The sequence below is a fragment of the Melanotaenia boesemani genome, chromosome 23 (genome assembly GCF_017639745.1).
Source record: "Melanotaenia boesemani isolate fMelBoe1 chromosome 23, fMelBoe1.pri, whole genome shotgun sequence".
NCBI classification, from domain to species: Eukaryota; Metazoa; Chordata; class Actinopteri; order Atheriniformes; family Melanotaeniidae; genus Melanotaenia; species Melanotaenia boesemani.
The window spans coordinates 8,181,636-8,200,378 of record NC_055704.1 but is presented as its reverse complement, the minus strand read 5'-3'; the positions used below and the strand labels follow the sequence as shown (position 1 = coordinate 8,200,378).

The following is an 18,743-nucleotide window of genomic DNA, read 5'->3' as shown; positions in this document are numbered from 1 at the left end:
TAAGAAATACATGAAATGACAAGTTTAGTAGAAGTTAAACAAATTTTCAGTTAATAAAAATACCGTAGAAATTTTGTGTTCCATAACCATCCAGAACAACATCAAGTAGACCTCCATCATCTGTTGCTTTCTCGTTCTTTCCCTTCTTTAAATAGTCTAAACATGAACCCTTGAGCCTGTCACCGAAGAATTTTTGTACCCACTCGAACTGAATCCCCCAGACAGGATAGTTGAAAAGCTTGAAAGGTCCCATGTAAATAAAGAAACTATTTTCTTACTACCCTGGTGTGACTATGCCCAAAACCTGCAGTATCTGCTTTGTTTGATAGGAGCTAGAGCACTGTTTTGGTTGAGAAATGTCTTAAAAGTACCATAGAAGAAGACAGTACACATGTACACAATGCTGAAGTTACCTATAGTTTAATCATTGCTGCACTTGAGGCCACTGGATCCACTGAAAGATGAAAACATGTTTATGTTTGGAAGAGCCACTAGATGTCAGTAATTATTACACACTGTACTTTAAAGGTGGAAATCTGTCTCATGTCCAACTAAAGTCAGTGATTTTTGAGTCAGTTTCAGTATTATGCCTTTATTATATTACAGTATTCTTCTTGTTCTTCTTGCAGATTATCCCTCGCTACGGTCCTCTGAACGGTCAGATCTCTGTGACCATCAAAGGCTCCAACATGGGAATAAAGAAGGAGGACATTAAAAAGATCACAGTGGCTGGTGTGGACTGTAAACACCTGGAGGACAGATACTCCGTCTCTACCAGGTAACGACAGGAGCTCTGCTGCCTGTACATGCTGAGGTGAAACACTGACAGCCTCCAGATAACTTTAGGTTATTTACATAACCCCGGTTCTCTGAGTAATATGAGCGAGATGTCTCACTATGGGATGCAAGCCTCTCTGCAGCCCTCAGAAGCATTAATCTCATTACGCCAACCCTGATTGGCTGATGAACGTGTGAATGTATCCGTCCGCATCATGTAGTGCCATCTGCCTTAAATAGCTCATGCGGACGGACCAACTCATTCAAGATAAGCACCTCTTCTCACTCGCCCCAGCAAGGAGGGTTGTCTGGTGAGACATCTCGCTCATATTACTCAGAGAACCGGGGTTATGTAAATAACCTAAAGTTCTCTTTCATAATATTCCGCTCGATGTCTCACTATGGGATGTGGTAGCTCCCGAATTGCCAGACAAGCTTATCTAGCGTCCACCAACCCACCGGGAAAAGAACTCCGATCCGGTCAGGACAGCAAAACTGCGCGTGCCACGCACGGAGCGGAGACGTCCAGCATATAGAAACGGACAAAGGTGAGAGGCGAGGACCAACTCGCCGCTGCACAGATGTCCTGAACAGAGACCCCTCTGAATAGGGCCCAGGAGGCGGCCATGCCCCGAGTCGAATGTGCCCGCAGGCCCCCAGGAGGCTGCAAACCCTGACCCGTATAGGCCAAAGCAATCGCCTCCACCACCCAGTGTGACAGGCGCTGCTTTGTGACAGGTTTTCCCTTATGAGGACCAGACCAGGAGACGAACAACTGATCGCTCCACCTGAAACCCCCAGTCCTATCCGTGTAAGCGCGCACCGCGCGTACTGGACACAAGGCATGTGACCGCGAGTCCCCTGACGAGGCAGGGAAAGCCACAAGATCAATAGGAGAACATGAGCCCACCACCTTAGGCACAAAAGCCGGGTTGGGCCTCAAAACCATCCTCACACCGCCTGGGAAAAACTGGGCGCATGTCGGATGCACCGAAAGCGCATGGATGTCACTGACTCGCTTAGCTGACGCCAGAGCCAGCAACAACACCGCCTTGAGGGAGACGTGTTTTAAATCTGCCCCCTCCAGTGGCTCAAAGGGAGGGCCCTTAAGCCCCTCCAGAACCACAGCCAGATCCCACGGTGGTACCAGCGGTCTGGACACAGGAAGGAGCCTGCGTGCGCCCTTCATAAAGCGGCAGACCAATGGATGCTGACTCGCCGTGTGCTTCTCAAACCCCACGTGACAGGCAGCAATAGCTGCCAAATACACTTTTACCGTGGAGAAGGCTTTCTTCTTGTCAATCAGGTCCTGCAAGAATGACAAAATCACCCCCACCGGGCACTGAAGAGGAACGTGGCCGTGTCTATTGCACCACTCCACGAAGACCCCCCACTTAGAACCATACAGAGATCTAGTGGAGGGGGCTCGAGCACTCTGTATAGTGGAAATCACCCGCAGTGGGAGTCCCACAGCTGACAGACTGAGCCACTCAGGGGCCAAGCCCACAGTGCCAGGCGTTCTGGGTGTGGGTGGAAGACCGTCCCCCTCCCCTGAAGTAACAGGTCCCTGCGTAGCGGGAGTTGCCAAGGCTGAGCACGCAGCAACTGATATATCTCCGCCAGCCAATGCATGGCAGGCCAAAGCGGAGCTACCAATATCAGTGTGTGGCCATATTCCCTCACTCTGGCCAGAGTGAGGGGTATCAACGCCAGGGGAGGGAATGCATAAAGGAGCCCGGGCGGCCAGACGTGCGCTAGTGCGTCTACGCCCAGAGGAGCATCCATGCTGCGCAGAGAATAAAACAGAGCGCAGTGCGCATTTTCTCTTGATGCGAACAGATCCACTGTGGCCCGACCGTAACGGGTCCAAATCTGTCCCACCACCTCTGGGTGCAGAGTCCATTCCCCGTATACAGGCGCGCCTCTGGACAGCAGGTCCGCGCCCGTATTCAGGACCCCCGGGACGTGCGTTGCCCTCAGAGAGAGGAGGCGATCGCTGCTCCAGAGGATCAGTCTGCGTGCCAGCATGTGTAACTGGCGGGAGCGCAAACCCCCTTGACGGTTGATGTACGCCACCGTCGTTGTATTGTCCGTCCTTACCAGGACATGATGGCCCACGAGGGACGGAAGGAAATGCTTCAGGGAGAGAAAAACCGCCGAAAGCTCCAGAAAGTTTATGTGGGACCGCTGGAGACCGACGCTCCATCGGCCCCTCACAGTTCGGCCCTCGTGGATCCCACCCCAGCCCGTCAGGCTCGCATCCGTAGTGACCACCTTCCTGGACAGGATGGAGCCCATAGGGACTCCCTGCGTCAGAAAGGCCGGGATCCGCCAGTGACGCAGTGTCCTGGCACACGCAGCAGTGATCCGCACCCTGCGTGCGCCATGACGGGCGGGGTCCAGGCCGCATGAGGCCACCCAAAGCTGAAAATCCCTCATGTGGAGGCGACCGAGCCGGACAACAAGAATGGCGGACGCCATCAGTCCGAGCAATCGAAGACACAGCCTGAATTGGACCGATTTTCCCGGACGAAAAAATCCAAGACATGTCCTGAAAACCCTCACGCGGTCCGCCGAGAGGCGCGCTGTGAAAGACAGCGAGTCCAGAGACAGGCCCAGAAAAATTATGCTCTGCGCTGGGGACAGCACGCTTTTTTCCGTGTTTATCACAAAACCCAGATCGGACAGGTGCTCCACGAGAACATGCGTGTGCGCCCTGGCCTCCTGCTCCGACTGTGCCAGCAGCAGCCAGTCGTCCAGGTATGTGGCCAAGCGGATGCCCTGGCGCCTCAGCGGAGCTATTGCCGCTTCCGTGCACCGCACGAACACCCGCGGACTCAGAGAGAGACCGAAAGGAAGCACTCGGTACTCGTAGCAAATCCCCTGGAAAGCGAACCTCAGGAATTTTCTGTGGGGAGGGTAGATAGGGATGTGGAAATACGCGTCCTTAAGGTCGACAGAAGTGAACCAATCGTTCTGCCGCACAAGACGCAACAGGGATGCGTGTGTGAGCATCCTGAATTTGTATTTCCGGAGATATCTGTTCAGAGCACGAAGATCCAGGATAGGGCGAATCCCGTTCCCCCCCCGTTTGGGGACCAGAAAATACCTGGAGTAAAACCCGCTCTGACACTGTGCAGGAGGTACAACACAAATCGCTCCCTTGTTTAACAAGGAGCTGATTTCTCCCTGTAAAACGTGGGCTGACTCCCCTCGAGCCTGGGAATGCAAAATGCCGGCGAAACGAGGGGGAACGGTGGCGAACTGCAACCTGTATCCCCTCGAAATCGTCCTTAACACCCAGGGTGGGGCTGCGTGTGCGGCCCACCTCTCCCACCTGAGGGAGGGAGGAGGCGCACCCTGCAGCCCGTCCACCATAGGAGGCTCTATCCGTGATGCGGTAGCGCCCTCTCTCGCCGAAACAGCGAAATGGTTCCGTGACCGCGCCGTGCATCCACGTCCGAGATGACAGCGCAGCGATGGGTGCACTGCTGCCGCTGTCCCGGGAGGGGCAACCGCCTGCCACCGGGAAGCGGCAGGTGCCGCCACCGCGCTGTTCATGATTTTGGCTTTTTTTATTAGCTGCGCCCTCGGCCTTTGGCCTGGATGCTGCAGCGGAACACATTTTAATTTTTTCAAACATAATGTGTGTGTGCGTGCTTGTGGACGTTTGAGAGGGGCAACCGCCAAAACCTCTGCTGACAAATGTCCGTTCCTCTCCCCATGCTCTGGCACGGTCCGTGGCAGCTGGGAGACGGGGGCGAGAGATATCCCCGGGAGCACGCTTGGAAGCCAAACAGGTGGAGCTAGAGAACGAGGAACGTCTAGCTGCACTGGCGAGATGCGGGGCTGTCAGGCCGCCTGTTTCTTCTTCCTGGCCTGGAAGTTAGCAGCTTGCGCGGGCGGAGCCGGCGGGGCTGCAACAGAGGCCGAGGGCTTCTTAGACCAGCCGGCCCGACCGGGAGGAGGAGGCGGGGCGGGCTGGGGCCTTGGCTGTTTGGGTATTTTGAAACGTGAAACCTGAGAAACAGCCGGCGTGAAGGTTTTGCGCTGCAAAGGTGGAGAGGGAGTAGGAGGTTTCCGAGGGAGGCAGAGCTGAAGAGCTTCATCCTCCTTCTTCTTGGCTTCACAACGCCGTTGCATCGAAGCCAATGCAGAGCCAAAAATCCCCTCCGGGACAATGGGCATGTCCAGCATGTCATCCTTCTCCCTATCCGACAGGTTGGCGAGGTTCAGCCACCGCGCCCGTTCCTGCAGCACCATAGTTCCCAACGCTCTGCCCGTGGCCTGAACCGCACAGCGTTGGACGCGGAGACATAGGTCGGTGATGACCGGAATCTCCTCCCACGTTGCTGGGTCCTGTGTGTGTCCAAAATCCTCGCACAATTCGGCTTGGTAAGCAGTGAGCAGGGAGAGGACATTAAGCGCCCGGGCAGAAAGCGCCGCTGCCTTATAAGCCTTCTCAGTCAGGGCCGACTGAAAACGGTCAGATTTAGACGGCAGGCTGGGACTCCTGGAGGACACTGCAGACAGCCGGGGGTGGAGGTGGGCTGCAACAAGTGGCTCCATCGGAGGCATGCGGAGCAAGCCCAGGCTCTCCATCGCCTCACAATCGAGGGACGAGGCCCCGGGAATCGGGCTACTGCTGCTGTAAGGACGGTCCTTCCATGAACGTGTCACTTCATCCAGCAGCTCTGGGAAGACGGGGAGAAGTTGCTTCGTAGCACTTTTGGCCAAGGGCAATCTCTTCCTTTCGTAGCGGGATCTGGTGGTCTCAGCTACGACTGTGGGCCAGGGGACGGCCAGTCGGGCGGCCGCGCGTTTACACACGTCTAGCATGTCCGAGCTGGGGAGGGGAGAAGCTGGTGTGCCACTCTCGTCTCCATCCCGAGAAGCAACGGAGGCCGCATGCTGTGCAGCATGGGTAGGAGTGACGAAGACGTCGTCCTCCTCTTCATCCTCGGAAATGAGGAAGTTTGAGGCGACATCTTCGTCTTCCCCGTAGTCCAAATCCAGGACGTCTTCCTCCGGCGGGGAATCCGCGGCTAAGTCGAGCTGGGAGCCCCAGCTGGCGCCAGCCTGCGGTACCACCACCGCGGCAGCTCCCTTCTCCTCCTCTTCGACCTCAGCACCGGCGGAGGGGAGATAGGGGTCCTGCCCAGACAGGCTAACCTGGCGGGCTAGCCGTCTGCGGAGACTCTTCGTGGTGAACACCGAGCAGTGCTGACACGAACCGGGAACATTGATAGCCAGTCGGGCATGTTCCAGCCCCAGGCAACTCGAGCAGACCTGATGTGGGTCTCTGCTCGATATCTTGTTCCCGCAACGACAGGGACGAGCCCCAGAGTCTCCGAGCCCTCTGGTGTGAGGGGTTTTAGCCTCCATTCCTCGCGAGCTGGTGTGCAGGCAGGGAATAGAGGCAGCTAGCTGGTGTGCTAACTGTGGGGAGACCGAGAAATTAGCTGGTGTGCTAATACTCGGTGCTCGAGACGCCGTGGTGGGGCGACAAGGATAGTGCGACCGAACCGTGGAGGGGCAAGGAAGCACTGTGGTCTGGTGTGACCAAAGAGCCAAGAGTCCAAGCTAGGTAGCGCTCGGCGACCAAAGCCGAAGGATCAGCCTGTGAGCAGTTAAGCTAGCTAGCCGTGGACGCGAGATATGCTCCGAGTGAGAAGAGGTTTTTGAATGAGTTGGTCCGTCCGCATGAGCTATTTAAGGCAGATGGCACTACATGATGCGGACGGATACATTCACACGTTCATCAGCCAATCAGGGTTGGCGTAATGAGATTAATGCTTCTGAGGGCTGCAGAGAGGCTTGCATCCCATAGTGAGACATCGAGCGGAATATTATGAAAGAGAACTGAACATCACCTCTCACCTGTCAGTGCTGCTTCTTATTTTGGGATTTTAGCTTTTAAACTAGATGACTTGCATAATTGTATCAACATCAGATTGACTCTTATATAATTATTAATCACTTAACCAATTCAAGAGATTTTGTGTCACATCAAACACATAATTAATCTTTATAAGGGCTTTTTACTTGCATATTAAGGACATTTATCATTTTTCTAGCTTATAATTGGAGGTCTTTGATGATGCATCATTAATTGATTTTCATTCTTTCCACAGTGTGGTCTGTAGGATCGGCCCAGCAAAGCAAGTCCCTCCGTCCGACCTCCCTTTGGAAACACCCAACAGCGGAGCAGTGGAGATAGAAGTAGAGGGGGGAAGAAAAGGTGTATCTCAGGTCATCTTCACATATCGGGTGAGTCTGAAAGGAAACCGAACCTGCTTCAGAGGGCGTGTGTTCTTGAATACCATCCCTACAACTTTACATAAAAAACTTAACATAAAGAAAAAAAATTATCTGGTTGTTACCAATTCTGAAAAGTGAGTAAAAACATCCTCAGATAAATATATGAAACAGACTATTTTAATATGTATTTAACACAAACCTTTAGTATCAATAACTAGCAGTGAGGGTTTTCTGTATGACGTCTCTCACATGGTTGTGGAGGGATTTAGTTCCTCTCTTCTTTCCAACGTTGCTTCAGATCTGGGAGGTTTGCAGCATTGGTTTTCTGCAGCTCTGTGAAGATCCCACCGCTGTATTTCAGTCATGTTGAGATCTGGACTTTGACTGGACCATGTCTACACCTTGATTCTTTTATCTTTTTTAGTCATTCTATTGTAGATCTGCTGCTGTGTTTGGCATCATTGTCCTGTTGCTTGAGCCAGTTTCAGCTGTGTTGGGTTTTTTGTAAACTCTGACCAAACATCTCCACTTTGGTCTGTCCAAAGGACATTGTTCCTTAGATCTTTTGGTTTGTTCAGATGCAGTTTTGTACTTTTCTGCCATGTTCTTTTTAGAGCGCAGAGGCCTTCTTCTGCAACCCTTCTAAACAAGTTATACTTGTTTAGTCTTTTTTTTAATTAGACTATCATAAGCTTTAAGATTTTACATGCTCACTGAGTCTGAGGTGTAGCTTTTGGATATTTTTGTAGTTTCTCTAAACGGTCCGATCTTGGGCTGAACTTGTTGAGACATCCACTCCCTAGAAGATTGTCAGATATCTTGAATCTTTTTCACTTGCACAAAATCTTTCTTGTAGAATAATGGACTCCAGATAGTTTGGAATAAAGGTTATTTGTGGGCTTTGGATATTTTGGACATGTGACTTCAACGATGCAGGTTTAAGTAGTCTTAACAGTCCAGTGTTGAGGAGCTGCTCAGCCTCATCCTGGAGGTGACGTAGACAGTTGTAACTATTCTGGGCCTTAATACTTGAATCTATCATCAAATCTGTGAATTATTCAGCTCATCCACAGAGCAACAAAAGCTGTGAAAATAACAGAGGTTTAGCTGTACAGGGTGGATACTGTTGTCTTATTTATCCCTGATTTTACTTGACTTGTTGTTTCATAGTGCTCCGTCATCTCCATTTAGACAGAAATTTAACTTCCTCTCCCTTTTTTTCCATCAGGAACACCGACTATAATTCTAATAATTTTGGTTCAGCTGTCAGGAGTTTTTAAAAATGGTTAAATCTGGCATCATGACAGCTGCTGACACCGCGCGCACACCCCATCAACGTTTCTGAGGCAATACAGAAGATTGCATGTCACAGCTACTTTAGACCCCACAGATCAAATCCCAGAAACATTAAAAGGTTTGTGACAAAGTGAAGGCTTCCCTCCGCAGCGTAGGGAAATCTGCTCCCTACAGAAGCAGCAGTGCATAAAAATACCCCTTTGCATACAAATGCAACGCTGTGCAACTCCATTCAAATTCCAGCAGCTTTTTCTCGCCACATACCACAAACTGAGAAATAAATCTGATCAGAGGAAGCTTCACCTGCTGAGCTGTTTTGGTTCTCAAACTAGGCTCAGTCAGATGATTTGAATAATGGTGTTGATGATGCTTGTTTGTATTGAGGTGACAAAAAGCTAATTACAGCGAACTGCTGAGACCAAGATAACTAATTTATGCCAACAGCAGTTTGTCTCTGACTGTAAACACCACAACTTCAACAAAGAGTTGCTTCATGATTTAACTTACTGTCAAAACAATAATCCTAATTCAGTCAATTTCAAGTTGTTTAAAGGGGAATAACCTGCTCATTCAGTGAATTCAGGTATCAGCTGACCTCTTTCTTTGGACACATAATTGTGCTGAAGCTAGACCTGATCACCTGCAGCAACAGATGCAGGCACAGGCTTGTACAGTAGGCACTAGGCATGATGGCTGCATCACTTCATCTGCCTCTCTTCTTACCCTGATGCTCCATCACTCTGGAACAGGGTAAATCTGGACTCACCAGACCACATGACCTTCTTCCATTGTTCCAGAGTCCAATCCTTATGCTCCCTATCAAGTTGAAGCCTTTTTCTCCAGTTAGCCTCACTGATTAGTGCTTTTCATATGGCTATACAGCTGTTCAGTCTCAGTCCCTTGAGTTCCCTTCAAATTGTTCATGTGGAAATGTTCTTACTTTCACATTATTAGCTGCCACTCAGGTGGTAGCTACTCTCCCACATACACTATAGTAAACATCCACTATATCGGAGCCAAGGAGTCAAATTAAAACCATGAATGACAAACACAACAATCAGCTAAAATAGATGTAAAACTGCTTTGACAAGTGAAATTATGATGAAAACATTTCTGTAACAAGAATCCCCAAACATGAAGTTTCTCATTTTTAAAACTTGCCTTACGGGTGCATTAGTGATTAAAGCTGGTAAGATGTTCCACATAGTAATGGCCCTGTAGATCACAGATTAAACACAGCCCCAGTCTACTGTTTTATTGTTTGTTTTTTTTACTTTCTGATTTTACCAAATATTTAAGTCATCACTGATCACCATCATTCATGATGTTTTTCTGACCACATTCTTCCTGGAAGACGATGGTTGCCCCCCTATCCTTCCAGTTTTTAATAATTAGTTGGATAGTTCTTAATCCAGTTGTAGTAGTTTCTGCATCTCCTTAGATGTTTGCTTTGCTTGATGACAATGATCTGACCCTTCTTAAACGGACTAGCATCTTTTCCACACAGGATGGGTCTTTCCACATGGTTGTTTAGGAAACAAGAATCTACTCATTACATCAGTTTGGATAAAATAACTTGCTGCCAGCTGAAAGATAACTGGCTATGCAGTAGGAGGCCAGGCAGTGTGCATATACATAGAAACTGGAAAGAGACAGATTTTTTATCTGTTAGGATTAATATTATAATCTAGAAGGAGAAACAACTCGAACACTTCCAAAAAGGGGCTAAAACCACCCTAAAGTAATGTTATGCTATTGTTTGTTAAAATGTGTTGGTGGAGACGCAACAGTATTAATCTGCTTTGCAAAAACAATTTTGAGACACAAAATAAAAAGCTGTTATAATCAGTGCTGTTTCTGCTTCTAGATTATAATATTAAAATACATTTTGATAAATGATCTTTGAGGACCTTTCCAGTTTCTGCCAGACCACTGGTTTGTTCCTTCTGGTTTTTTAGAATTTCTAAAATAGATCCCCGTGTTAAGACCTGTTTATTTTTTTCCTGAACACATAAGTGTCTGCAGTTTCTTAGACTCACACACCAAATATATTGCAGTGTCTACCACCTCCTGTTTTGTTTTGTTCTGCTTGCGGAGCAGACAGCCAGGAGCTGTAGCGAGTTCGTCTCTCTTTGGGGATGTTTATTTTTGTGTTTGCAGCTCTCAAAACTAAAACAGCAGGAACAAATCTGAAACACCAACAAGCCAGATATTTAAGCACACAACAAACTTCTTCACTTTAAATTCAGCTTTTCTTTTTCCTCTACAGACGACCATAGCTGCTCTCTCACTCACTGACTGGGTCATTATTCTTCACACAGATTGATGCTGATGTTTAAAACACATTTGTTGCCCTCTTAGCAAACTGTTTATTAAGCAACCGAGTGACTAAATAACTCATTTCTTGTTTTCCGTCCAGGACCCCGAACCAAAGTCTGTCACACCGTCAAAGGGCCCTGCAGCCGGAGGAACTGTGATCACCATCAAAGGAAATAACTTGGACACGGCAACAAAAGACGACATCAGCGTCACTGTCGGAAATATTCCCTGTGAAGTGTAAGCGGTTATATTAACTTAAGAGAATTTAAAGCAAGACCACTGAACTTTGACATATTTTCTCACTGATGTGGCCCTAATGAAGGCTAATTCAGCATCCATCTTGCATTCTGTCTCTTCTCTGAGCTCTGTACAGCCAGAAAAAGTCATTTTGATGTTGACGCTTGTCTTACCTTTTGCTCTGTTTCTTTCTCTTTTTATTTCCTTGCTTCCTCCGATAATGCCGCCTTGCGTTTCTTTGCTGAATCAGCCATGATGTGCATTCAAAATGTCCAGCTGCTAGCATGTAACACGCTAACGTGAAGGAACATGCTGCTGTAAAATGATGCAAAGGAAAGGGAAAAAATGTGAAGTGCGTTCTGATGCTGCAGGGCAACGACTGTTCCAGGAATGTACATAATGAATGTCACAGTCTAAGCAAAACAAGTCAGAAACTTTTAAAGCTGTAAAGTTATATAGTGCTACTTTAAAGCCTGTTTTCACAGCCTGTCTCACTCTTCTTCAGCCTCTCATTTGGCGAAATGATCACCTGCAAAACCGGCAAGTATCGTGTCCTGAAGGTGCCCTCAGACCAGTTGAAAGTGACAGTGTGGTACGGAAATAACACCTCCAAAGACGTGGAAGCTGCATTCCAGTACTATGAAAACCCCAAAATCACAGATTACAGCCCCAAAGCCAGCTTCATGTGGTGAGTGTGTGTTTACATGCTTGTTTAGTTTCATGGTTCGGTCAATGAAGACGTTCACACAGATTAAAATGAAGCAGCTCATGTTCATACAGATGAATGAGACTGATTTAAAGGCTTAAATTACAAGTTTCCTTGTCTGTTTTAGTTAATTTTAACTTCCTCAAACAGGCAATCGTCCCTTTTAGATTAAATTTAAACTGGCTCCTTGTATATATGTGGTGCAAAGCAAATAAAGTCAAAGATATAAATATATATAAACATCCTTAAACTCAGTTTGACCATCAAATACAAGAGGAGGAAACATAAATTTCTCCGAATTTGAAACCAATGTATTAAAAATGAAGGAACTGAGAAAACTGTGTGAAGGAATGTGCTTCATCTCCCCCCATAGTGGCGGCCGACGGATTGTGGTGACAGGAAGTGGGTTTGATCTGATCCAGTCAGCCATGATGAAGGTCCAGCCGTCCTCTGACGAGTTTTCACAGAACAACTCATCTGCAAAGGTAAAACTTAGTTTTATTATGGATGTGTGTGAAGATAAAAGCATTCTCCTTTTGAGGCTCCGCCTCCTTTTCCACCACCAAAAAACCAGTCCCCGTTCGGTCATTCATCACATTTTAAGGGACATTTGAGAGTTTTCACAGACAGTACACTCACAATTTCATTATTTTGGCTCTTAGGGAAAAAAAATATGAAACTAATTGGAAAGAAAAATAATTCAGTCAATAACAAAACTTCCAAACTAGAAGACGAGCGTTAAAATCAGGTGATGAGAACTTTCTCTTAGGGTAGCGATGGTGGTAGTTTTTTCTGTTTCCTGTTTCAGAATATAAGTTTAACTAAAATGCTCTGAACTGTTTGGGTAGAAATTGGTATATGAGCTATTATATATATATATATATATATATATATATATATATATATATATGTATATATATATATATGTATATATATATGTATATATATATATATGTATATATATATGTATATATATATATATGTATATATATATGTATATATATATATATATATATATGTATATGTATTATATTTGCTACAATCCTGTGGCAAATATGGGGCAACATAGTCATAAATGATCAGAACTGGATTTCAGAGCAGTTTAATGAATTTCTCCAGTAAACATTGGTGGTCGCTTGACAACTGATTTGTAAAAATCTGGAATCTAAAGTTTGGAAATCCAGCTGCCAGTTCTCCTCTGTGAACCAAAGTTGGGAAGAGGTGGGTGACGCTTTCCTTTCACTGTTGAGTAGTTTCAAGTGACAGAGTCTGTCATGAAGGACTCGGGGAGGAAGAGGAGGTGAAGTTGTCACTTCATCAAAAGTTGCTGTCTGGTTCAGCAAGAAGGTGGGACTCAGTGGGAAGAAAAGAGGAGGAAATAAGAAGTTAACCTGCAGAAATACACTTAGACTTTCCGCAGATTGATTTTATTATATATATTTTTTTTTTTTAGCTTTTATTTTTTTCTGTTTCTTTATATATTTGGTATTTTTTTCTTGTTTTGTAGTATTTATCTAATCATACTTTTGTTTTTTCTTTCTTTTTATTGTTATATTTTGTGATCTTTTTAAAATTATTTTTATCTTATTTAATTATTTTAAATTATTAAATTTTTATTATTACATGTTTTAAATAATTAATATTAATTCTCTTAATGATAACATTAAGGAATGATAGTTTTTATAATCTCAGTATTTTGAGCTAATGAACATTGACACAAAACTTGCTTTAACTTGTTTAAATTTTTTTTTTTTTTTTTTTTGTCCCCGTCAGTTTGTCCAGACGGCCGTCAGTAAGAACGACACTGTCCTGCTGTTCGACTCCCCAGCAGTGGAGTTCCCTGACCTCCAGTCCCTCAGGATGACCCTCCATCTGGACAACGTGATAGAGGAGCTGAAGAACTTTGTCTATCACCCCGACCCCACCTTCAACAAGCTGGACAAGAACGTCATCACAGAGACCAGCATCATCATTGTGACTGTGAGGATCGATGGTGAAATTTGAACTTGTTAGTGTCGCTGTCTTCTCTGCCGTCTGTTAAGTTTTTTGTGTTTGTCTTGCTGTCATCAGGGTCGAGGATTCTCCAAAGCGATGACGGCACATGAGGCCCAGGCGTTTGTTGGAGATGCCTCCTGTCACGTTAACATACTGCAGGTAAACAAAGTCTGTTAGGAAAAAGAACCTGAAGAGCTTTATAATGGCCTCATGATGGATTTACGCCGTGAATTTGGAGCCGATACTGACATTTTATCAAAGGATAGGATGTGACACACTCACATCATTCATGTCTAAAACTGCAGCAGCGTTGGTTCAGCTGGATTCTCTTTTTAAAATGTGTCTGGCAGGTGATGCTGTCATGCTACAGAATCCCAGACTTCCAGAAACACAGCACTCGACCACATTTAAAGCTTGATCTGTGCTCTGAAAATCAATCAGCTTTCAGATAAAAGGGAATCTGTGCAGGCAGCGACTCTCAGTGACGGCGGCCACGAAGATGTTATCTGACAAAAGCAGGAATCTTCTACACCTCCAGCTCTGATCCGAAATGTTCAAGCACATCTATAAATATATTGCCTTCATGGTTTCTCTTTCTCAGCAAAGCAGTGGCTGCCTTCAGCTGAGGAAAACTCAGAAGACCAAAGTTTCATTAAAGTTTTTTTCTCTTTAGTTTTGCCGTATCCCCTTTTAGTTGATGCAACATACAACACTTGAAAGTTTTAATATATTCTATTTCCAAAAATAAAAAAAACTGATATCACTGTGAACTTTTTTACAGAGCTCACTTGGTAGAGCAGCCACCCCGTGTACAAAGTCCTTAGGTCCTCAGCGCAGCTGGCCCAGGTCCGAATCCCAACCTGGTGCTTTTTGCTGCATGTCACTCCCCCCTCTCTCCTACCATCTCTCCTGTCTAGCTACTACATAATAAAAGCAACAAAATCTTAACAGATCATCCATCTTTATGGTTTTTGACTCTTCATTTCCTCTTTCTGTCCTCTCTGTACAGGATGATAAGTTGATCCTAGAAGCTCCTTCTTCACAGCCCAGAGCCAAATCTAAACGCCAGCGCAGAGACACGACCAACGACCTGCTGGACCTTGTGGTAAACACATACATTATCCTCATCTCGTCAACTAAATATTTATCAATTTTCCTTTAAGGGAATTGAAGCTAATCTAATCAGTTCTTGGCCATAACACAAGTTAATAGAAAAGAATTAGCCTTCAGTTTTTTTGTTTTTTCCCCCCCTCCTCATAAGAACATTAGATAATTAAGCGTTCATCATCTTTTATTATCTTTCCCACACACATAATATATGTTTCAAATATTTATTTGCTTTCATTGGAAACCTGAAAAGTAAACGCTATTAAGACTCCTGGTGTTTCCAACTTGTGTATTTTTTCATAGTCAAATGTTGAAAATAATTAAAAGATGCTCACTGAACATTGTTATAGATGTTTTTTAATTTTTTTCCCTTTATTTAACCAAATAAAACCCTGTTTTGATTAGAAATCTCTTTTCCAATAGTGACCTGGCCAAGAAGGCAGCACAACCACAAGTTTAGACGAGATATACAAGAGTGCACAACAGACAGATTTTGTCATCGGCTTTGCATACCTAAGAGTTAATACCATGTACATAATAAAAGAAAATAGATTTATGGATTTAAATGAAGCACCAGTTCCAGGAGTATATGTAATAGATGTCACCGGGCCATTAAAATGAATCAGAAATACACATTTTTAGGGTGAGAAAGTTACATAGTGCTACGTTAAAGTGTGAATATTAAAGACCAAATAAAAATCAGATGTAAATCAACTCTTTCTTGTTGGTGATGAAACAGATTCCCCTTTAATTATCTTTTGCTTAGAAAATTTTCATGTTTGTTTCTTTTAAGAAAAGATGCAGGAGAGTGTAATCACTTTGAATATAAATAAAAAGCATCCTTTTTTTGTCTCTCCAGGTGAAGTTTGGTCATGGCGAGTGGACGGTGGGTTCGGTCTACTACGCCAGGAAAGACGACATTCCTCTCGCTATAATCATCCCTGCAGTAATCGTGCCAATGCTGCTTTTCATCGCTGTATCTGTCTACTGCTACAGGTGGGCTAATGTGTTTGAAAAGGGCAATTTTGATGTTCTGCTAGCTGAATTTATTTATTTTTAATGTTTACGGTCTGCATCTTTTATGTGTGTGTTTATGAACAGGAGGAAGAGTCAGCAAGCAGAGCGGGAATATGAGAAAGTTAAACATCAGCTGGCAAATCTGGAGGAAAGTGTTAGAGATCGCTGCAAGAAAGAGTTCACAGGTATGGATTCTCACCTGAAAGCTGAGATGTCTCACGACTGAAATCACTAAATACTGGCTGAAAGATGAGATAAGAAACTTTTCCTGTCACTGTATAAGAGCACACACTGAAATTTAGAGAGAAGCATCCTCTGATAAGGTGTCAGACATAAACACTTAAACTTGAGTAGTAGTAATAATAATAGTAGTAATAATAAAAGAAAGAGAAATAAAAAATAAGAATAGAATAAAATTAAAAATGTGCTTTAACCAAAACAAATTGATTTATTGTGTATATTTAACTCAAACTTGATTCCCAGAAAGCTGTGATGTTTAATAGAAAGCAATAAGTTGATATTCTCCTCACTAAGAGCTCACAAAGGTCCATGTGAAGGTTTCTAAACTGCTGAAGTTTGCCCTCCACCACTGACAACCAGCTAGCTTAATGTGCTAGTGAGCAAGCTAGCTTAGGGATTTAGCTGTATTTAGCTCAAGAATTATTGGAAGATGTCTCTATTTGACTTTATTTAGTTTTTACCTGATTTATTTTTGATGAAAAATGCTATTTAATAGATTCTTGAATAATTAGTTGATGGATTAGTACATGAGAATTAATGTTTGATGGAACTGTTGAAAGAGACTTAACAAATCTTAGCATTGTGGTCAGATGACGACGTAGAAACATGAAAATATATATTCATACATTTTAGAGTTATTAAGTTAAGTATGGTAATTAACTATTTTGTTTATTTGTTTAAATATATATTTTTTTTGCATTTTAGGGGAAACCAAAGGAAAAATATTTAATAAAATCACGGTGATGTTGCTAATGTTAGACAAAACTCTGTACAAACTTAGTGCTAATGCTCACTTAAAATTGGAAGGTTTGGCCGCTACGATGTGTAGTCAAGTAAATATAACACTCTTATGTTGACATTTTTCCTATGTCAGTGATAATTTTTCCCCCTCTCTCTATCAGATTTGATGATGGAAATGGGGGATATCACCGATATGAGCGAAGGTCGAATTCCCTTCCTGGACTACAAAACCTACACAGACCGAAATTTCTTCCTGCCATCCAAAGATGGCGCTAATGACCCCATGATCACAGGAAGAATACAAATCCCAGAACCCCGCAGGCTCACTGTGGTTCAGGCGCTGAACCAGTTTTCCAACCTGCTGAACAGTAAAACGTTTCTCATCAATGTGAGTTTGAAGCTGAACTGAAGAAGCTGAAGATATTTATTTTTGTCCTTTTGGTTATTTTCTCCTCCTTCATACAATTATTTTCTTTGTCTCATTATTTTTGCAAATTCTCTCACTCAGTCACAATTATTCTCACATTCATTTATTTATTTAGATTTATTTGAACCCCCTGCTCCTGCTATAAAATTTTGATTTTAAACCAGTCTAAATCTGAAATGATAGATGTTTAAATGACAATAAAATCAAAGATTAAAGTAGTACTTTTGATGGTAAATGTCTCAAAGAATCTCTGAATTGCCAAAAGAAAAATGCACTTGTACAATTATGTTATCCATTTACCAATTTATTTATTTTAAGAATTAGCAACTTTTGTCAGAGAATTTATATATATAACTATTTAGCTGTTTCATTTGCCAACAAAAGGTCAAATACCCCATCTTCCATTCCAAAACATGGGTAGACAACTCCATTCCCCCAAAACAACAGTACTTTGGGTTTTAGATGTTTTCTGCTCTAACTCACCTGATTCAAATTACTTGAGTCCTCCAGCTCATCAGTTTCCGCGCAGTGACTTATTAATTTAAATCAGGTGTGTTAAAACAGGGAAGCATCTAAAACTTGCAGACTGTGGCTCTCGAGGTCTGAATGTGCATATCCCTGCACTAGACCCATGAAGTCATAGAACCATGTGACCAAATATATTTAGACCTGGATCTGGTTGTTGAGTTGGTTCTGAGTTACTTAAACTGAATTATGATACAACCTGAATTGTGATTTATACAGAAATTAAATAAACAATATTAATAAAGTTTTGGAAAAGGACATGAAATAAATCATGATTAGACTACAAGTAAAATATACATCATTGAATTTTAATTTTAATGTACTACTTTCAGTAATGTAAATTTTTAAAACAAACTTGTTAATTACTATTTTCATAGTAGATTATTGGGGGTAAAAAATTGAAAGCTTTTTGGTCTGTTTCAAATTTTTCTACTTATAAAACAAAATTCTTGCACTCACATAAAGTCTTGTTTTGTTACGTAGTTCATCCGCACATTAGAGAGCCGTCCAGACTTCAACGCCAGGTCTCGGGGTTATTTTGCTTCCCTCCTGACGGTGGCGCTGCATGGCAAACTGGAGTACTACACGGACATCATGAGGACGCTGCTGCTGGAGTTGATGGACGAACATGTGAAAAACAAAAACCCCAAACTGATGCTCAGGAGGTGAGAACTCAACTATCCAGAACAAACTGATCTTATTACACAGCCTGCAGCTTTAATGATGTTCTAATTTATTCTCTGGTTCTTTCTTTGGTTGCTGTGGGAATTATTTTTTGTAGCTTTTTGTATGTTCCTTCTCCTCATATATATACTGTTTATATATAGTTTTTTTTAACATCTAATAGCCTTTGCATTGATCCATGGAGAAGGTCTGAGCTGTAAACTGCTGTAGACTGCACATGGGTCAGTGCTCCCTCAGCTCGTCTGCTCAGGCTCAAATCTGAATCTCACTGTTAACATCTTGCCTCCTGCTGCCAAGCCTAACTGAGGCAGAATCCATTACCAGCTGTATCCTAAAGAATAAGAATTATGTTATTACACGTTTAAAGTGGTGGAACAGTGAGTTCTCCAGGTATCTGCACAGATTTAATGT

At 43.9% G+C, this 18,743-nt stretch overlaps 1 protein-coding gene across 6 annotated transcripts in view; it reads left to right on the top strand.

Moving 5' to 3' along the window:
- The window catches only part of plxnb2a.1 (plexin b2a, tandem duplicate 1), a 232,899-nt gene that overhangs the window by 196,403 nt on the left and 17,753 nt on the right, over positions 1-18,743 (top strand). For all 6 annotated transcript variants that reach the window (XM_041977968.1, XM_041977965.1, XM_041977966.1 and 3 more), the window contains 12 exons: positions 630-778; positions 6,912-7,047; positions 10,754-10,890; positions 11,396-11,578; positions 11,970-12,081; positions 13,370-13,576; positions 13,667-13,750; positions 14,601-14,696; positions 15,558-15,694; positions 15,800-15,900; positions 16,858-17,084; positions 18,132-18,313. In XM_041977968.1, the coding sequence (XP_041833902.1) occupies positions 630-778; positions 6,912-7,047; positions 10,754-10,890; positions 11,396-11,578; positions 11,970-12,081; positions 13,370-13,576; positions 13,667-13,750; positions 14,601-14,696; positions 15,558-15,694; positions 15,800-15,900; positions 16,858-17,084; positions 18,132-18,313 (1,751 nt within the window). The remainder of the gene's footprint in view (positions 1-629; positions 779-6,911; positions 7,048-10,753; positions 10,891-11,395; positions 11,579-11,969; positions 12,082-13,369; positions 13,577-13,666; positions 13,751-14,600; positions 14,697-15,557; positions 15,695-15,799; positions 15,901-16,857; positions 17,085-18,131; positions 18,314-18,743) is intronic.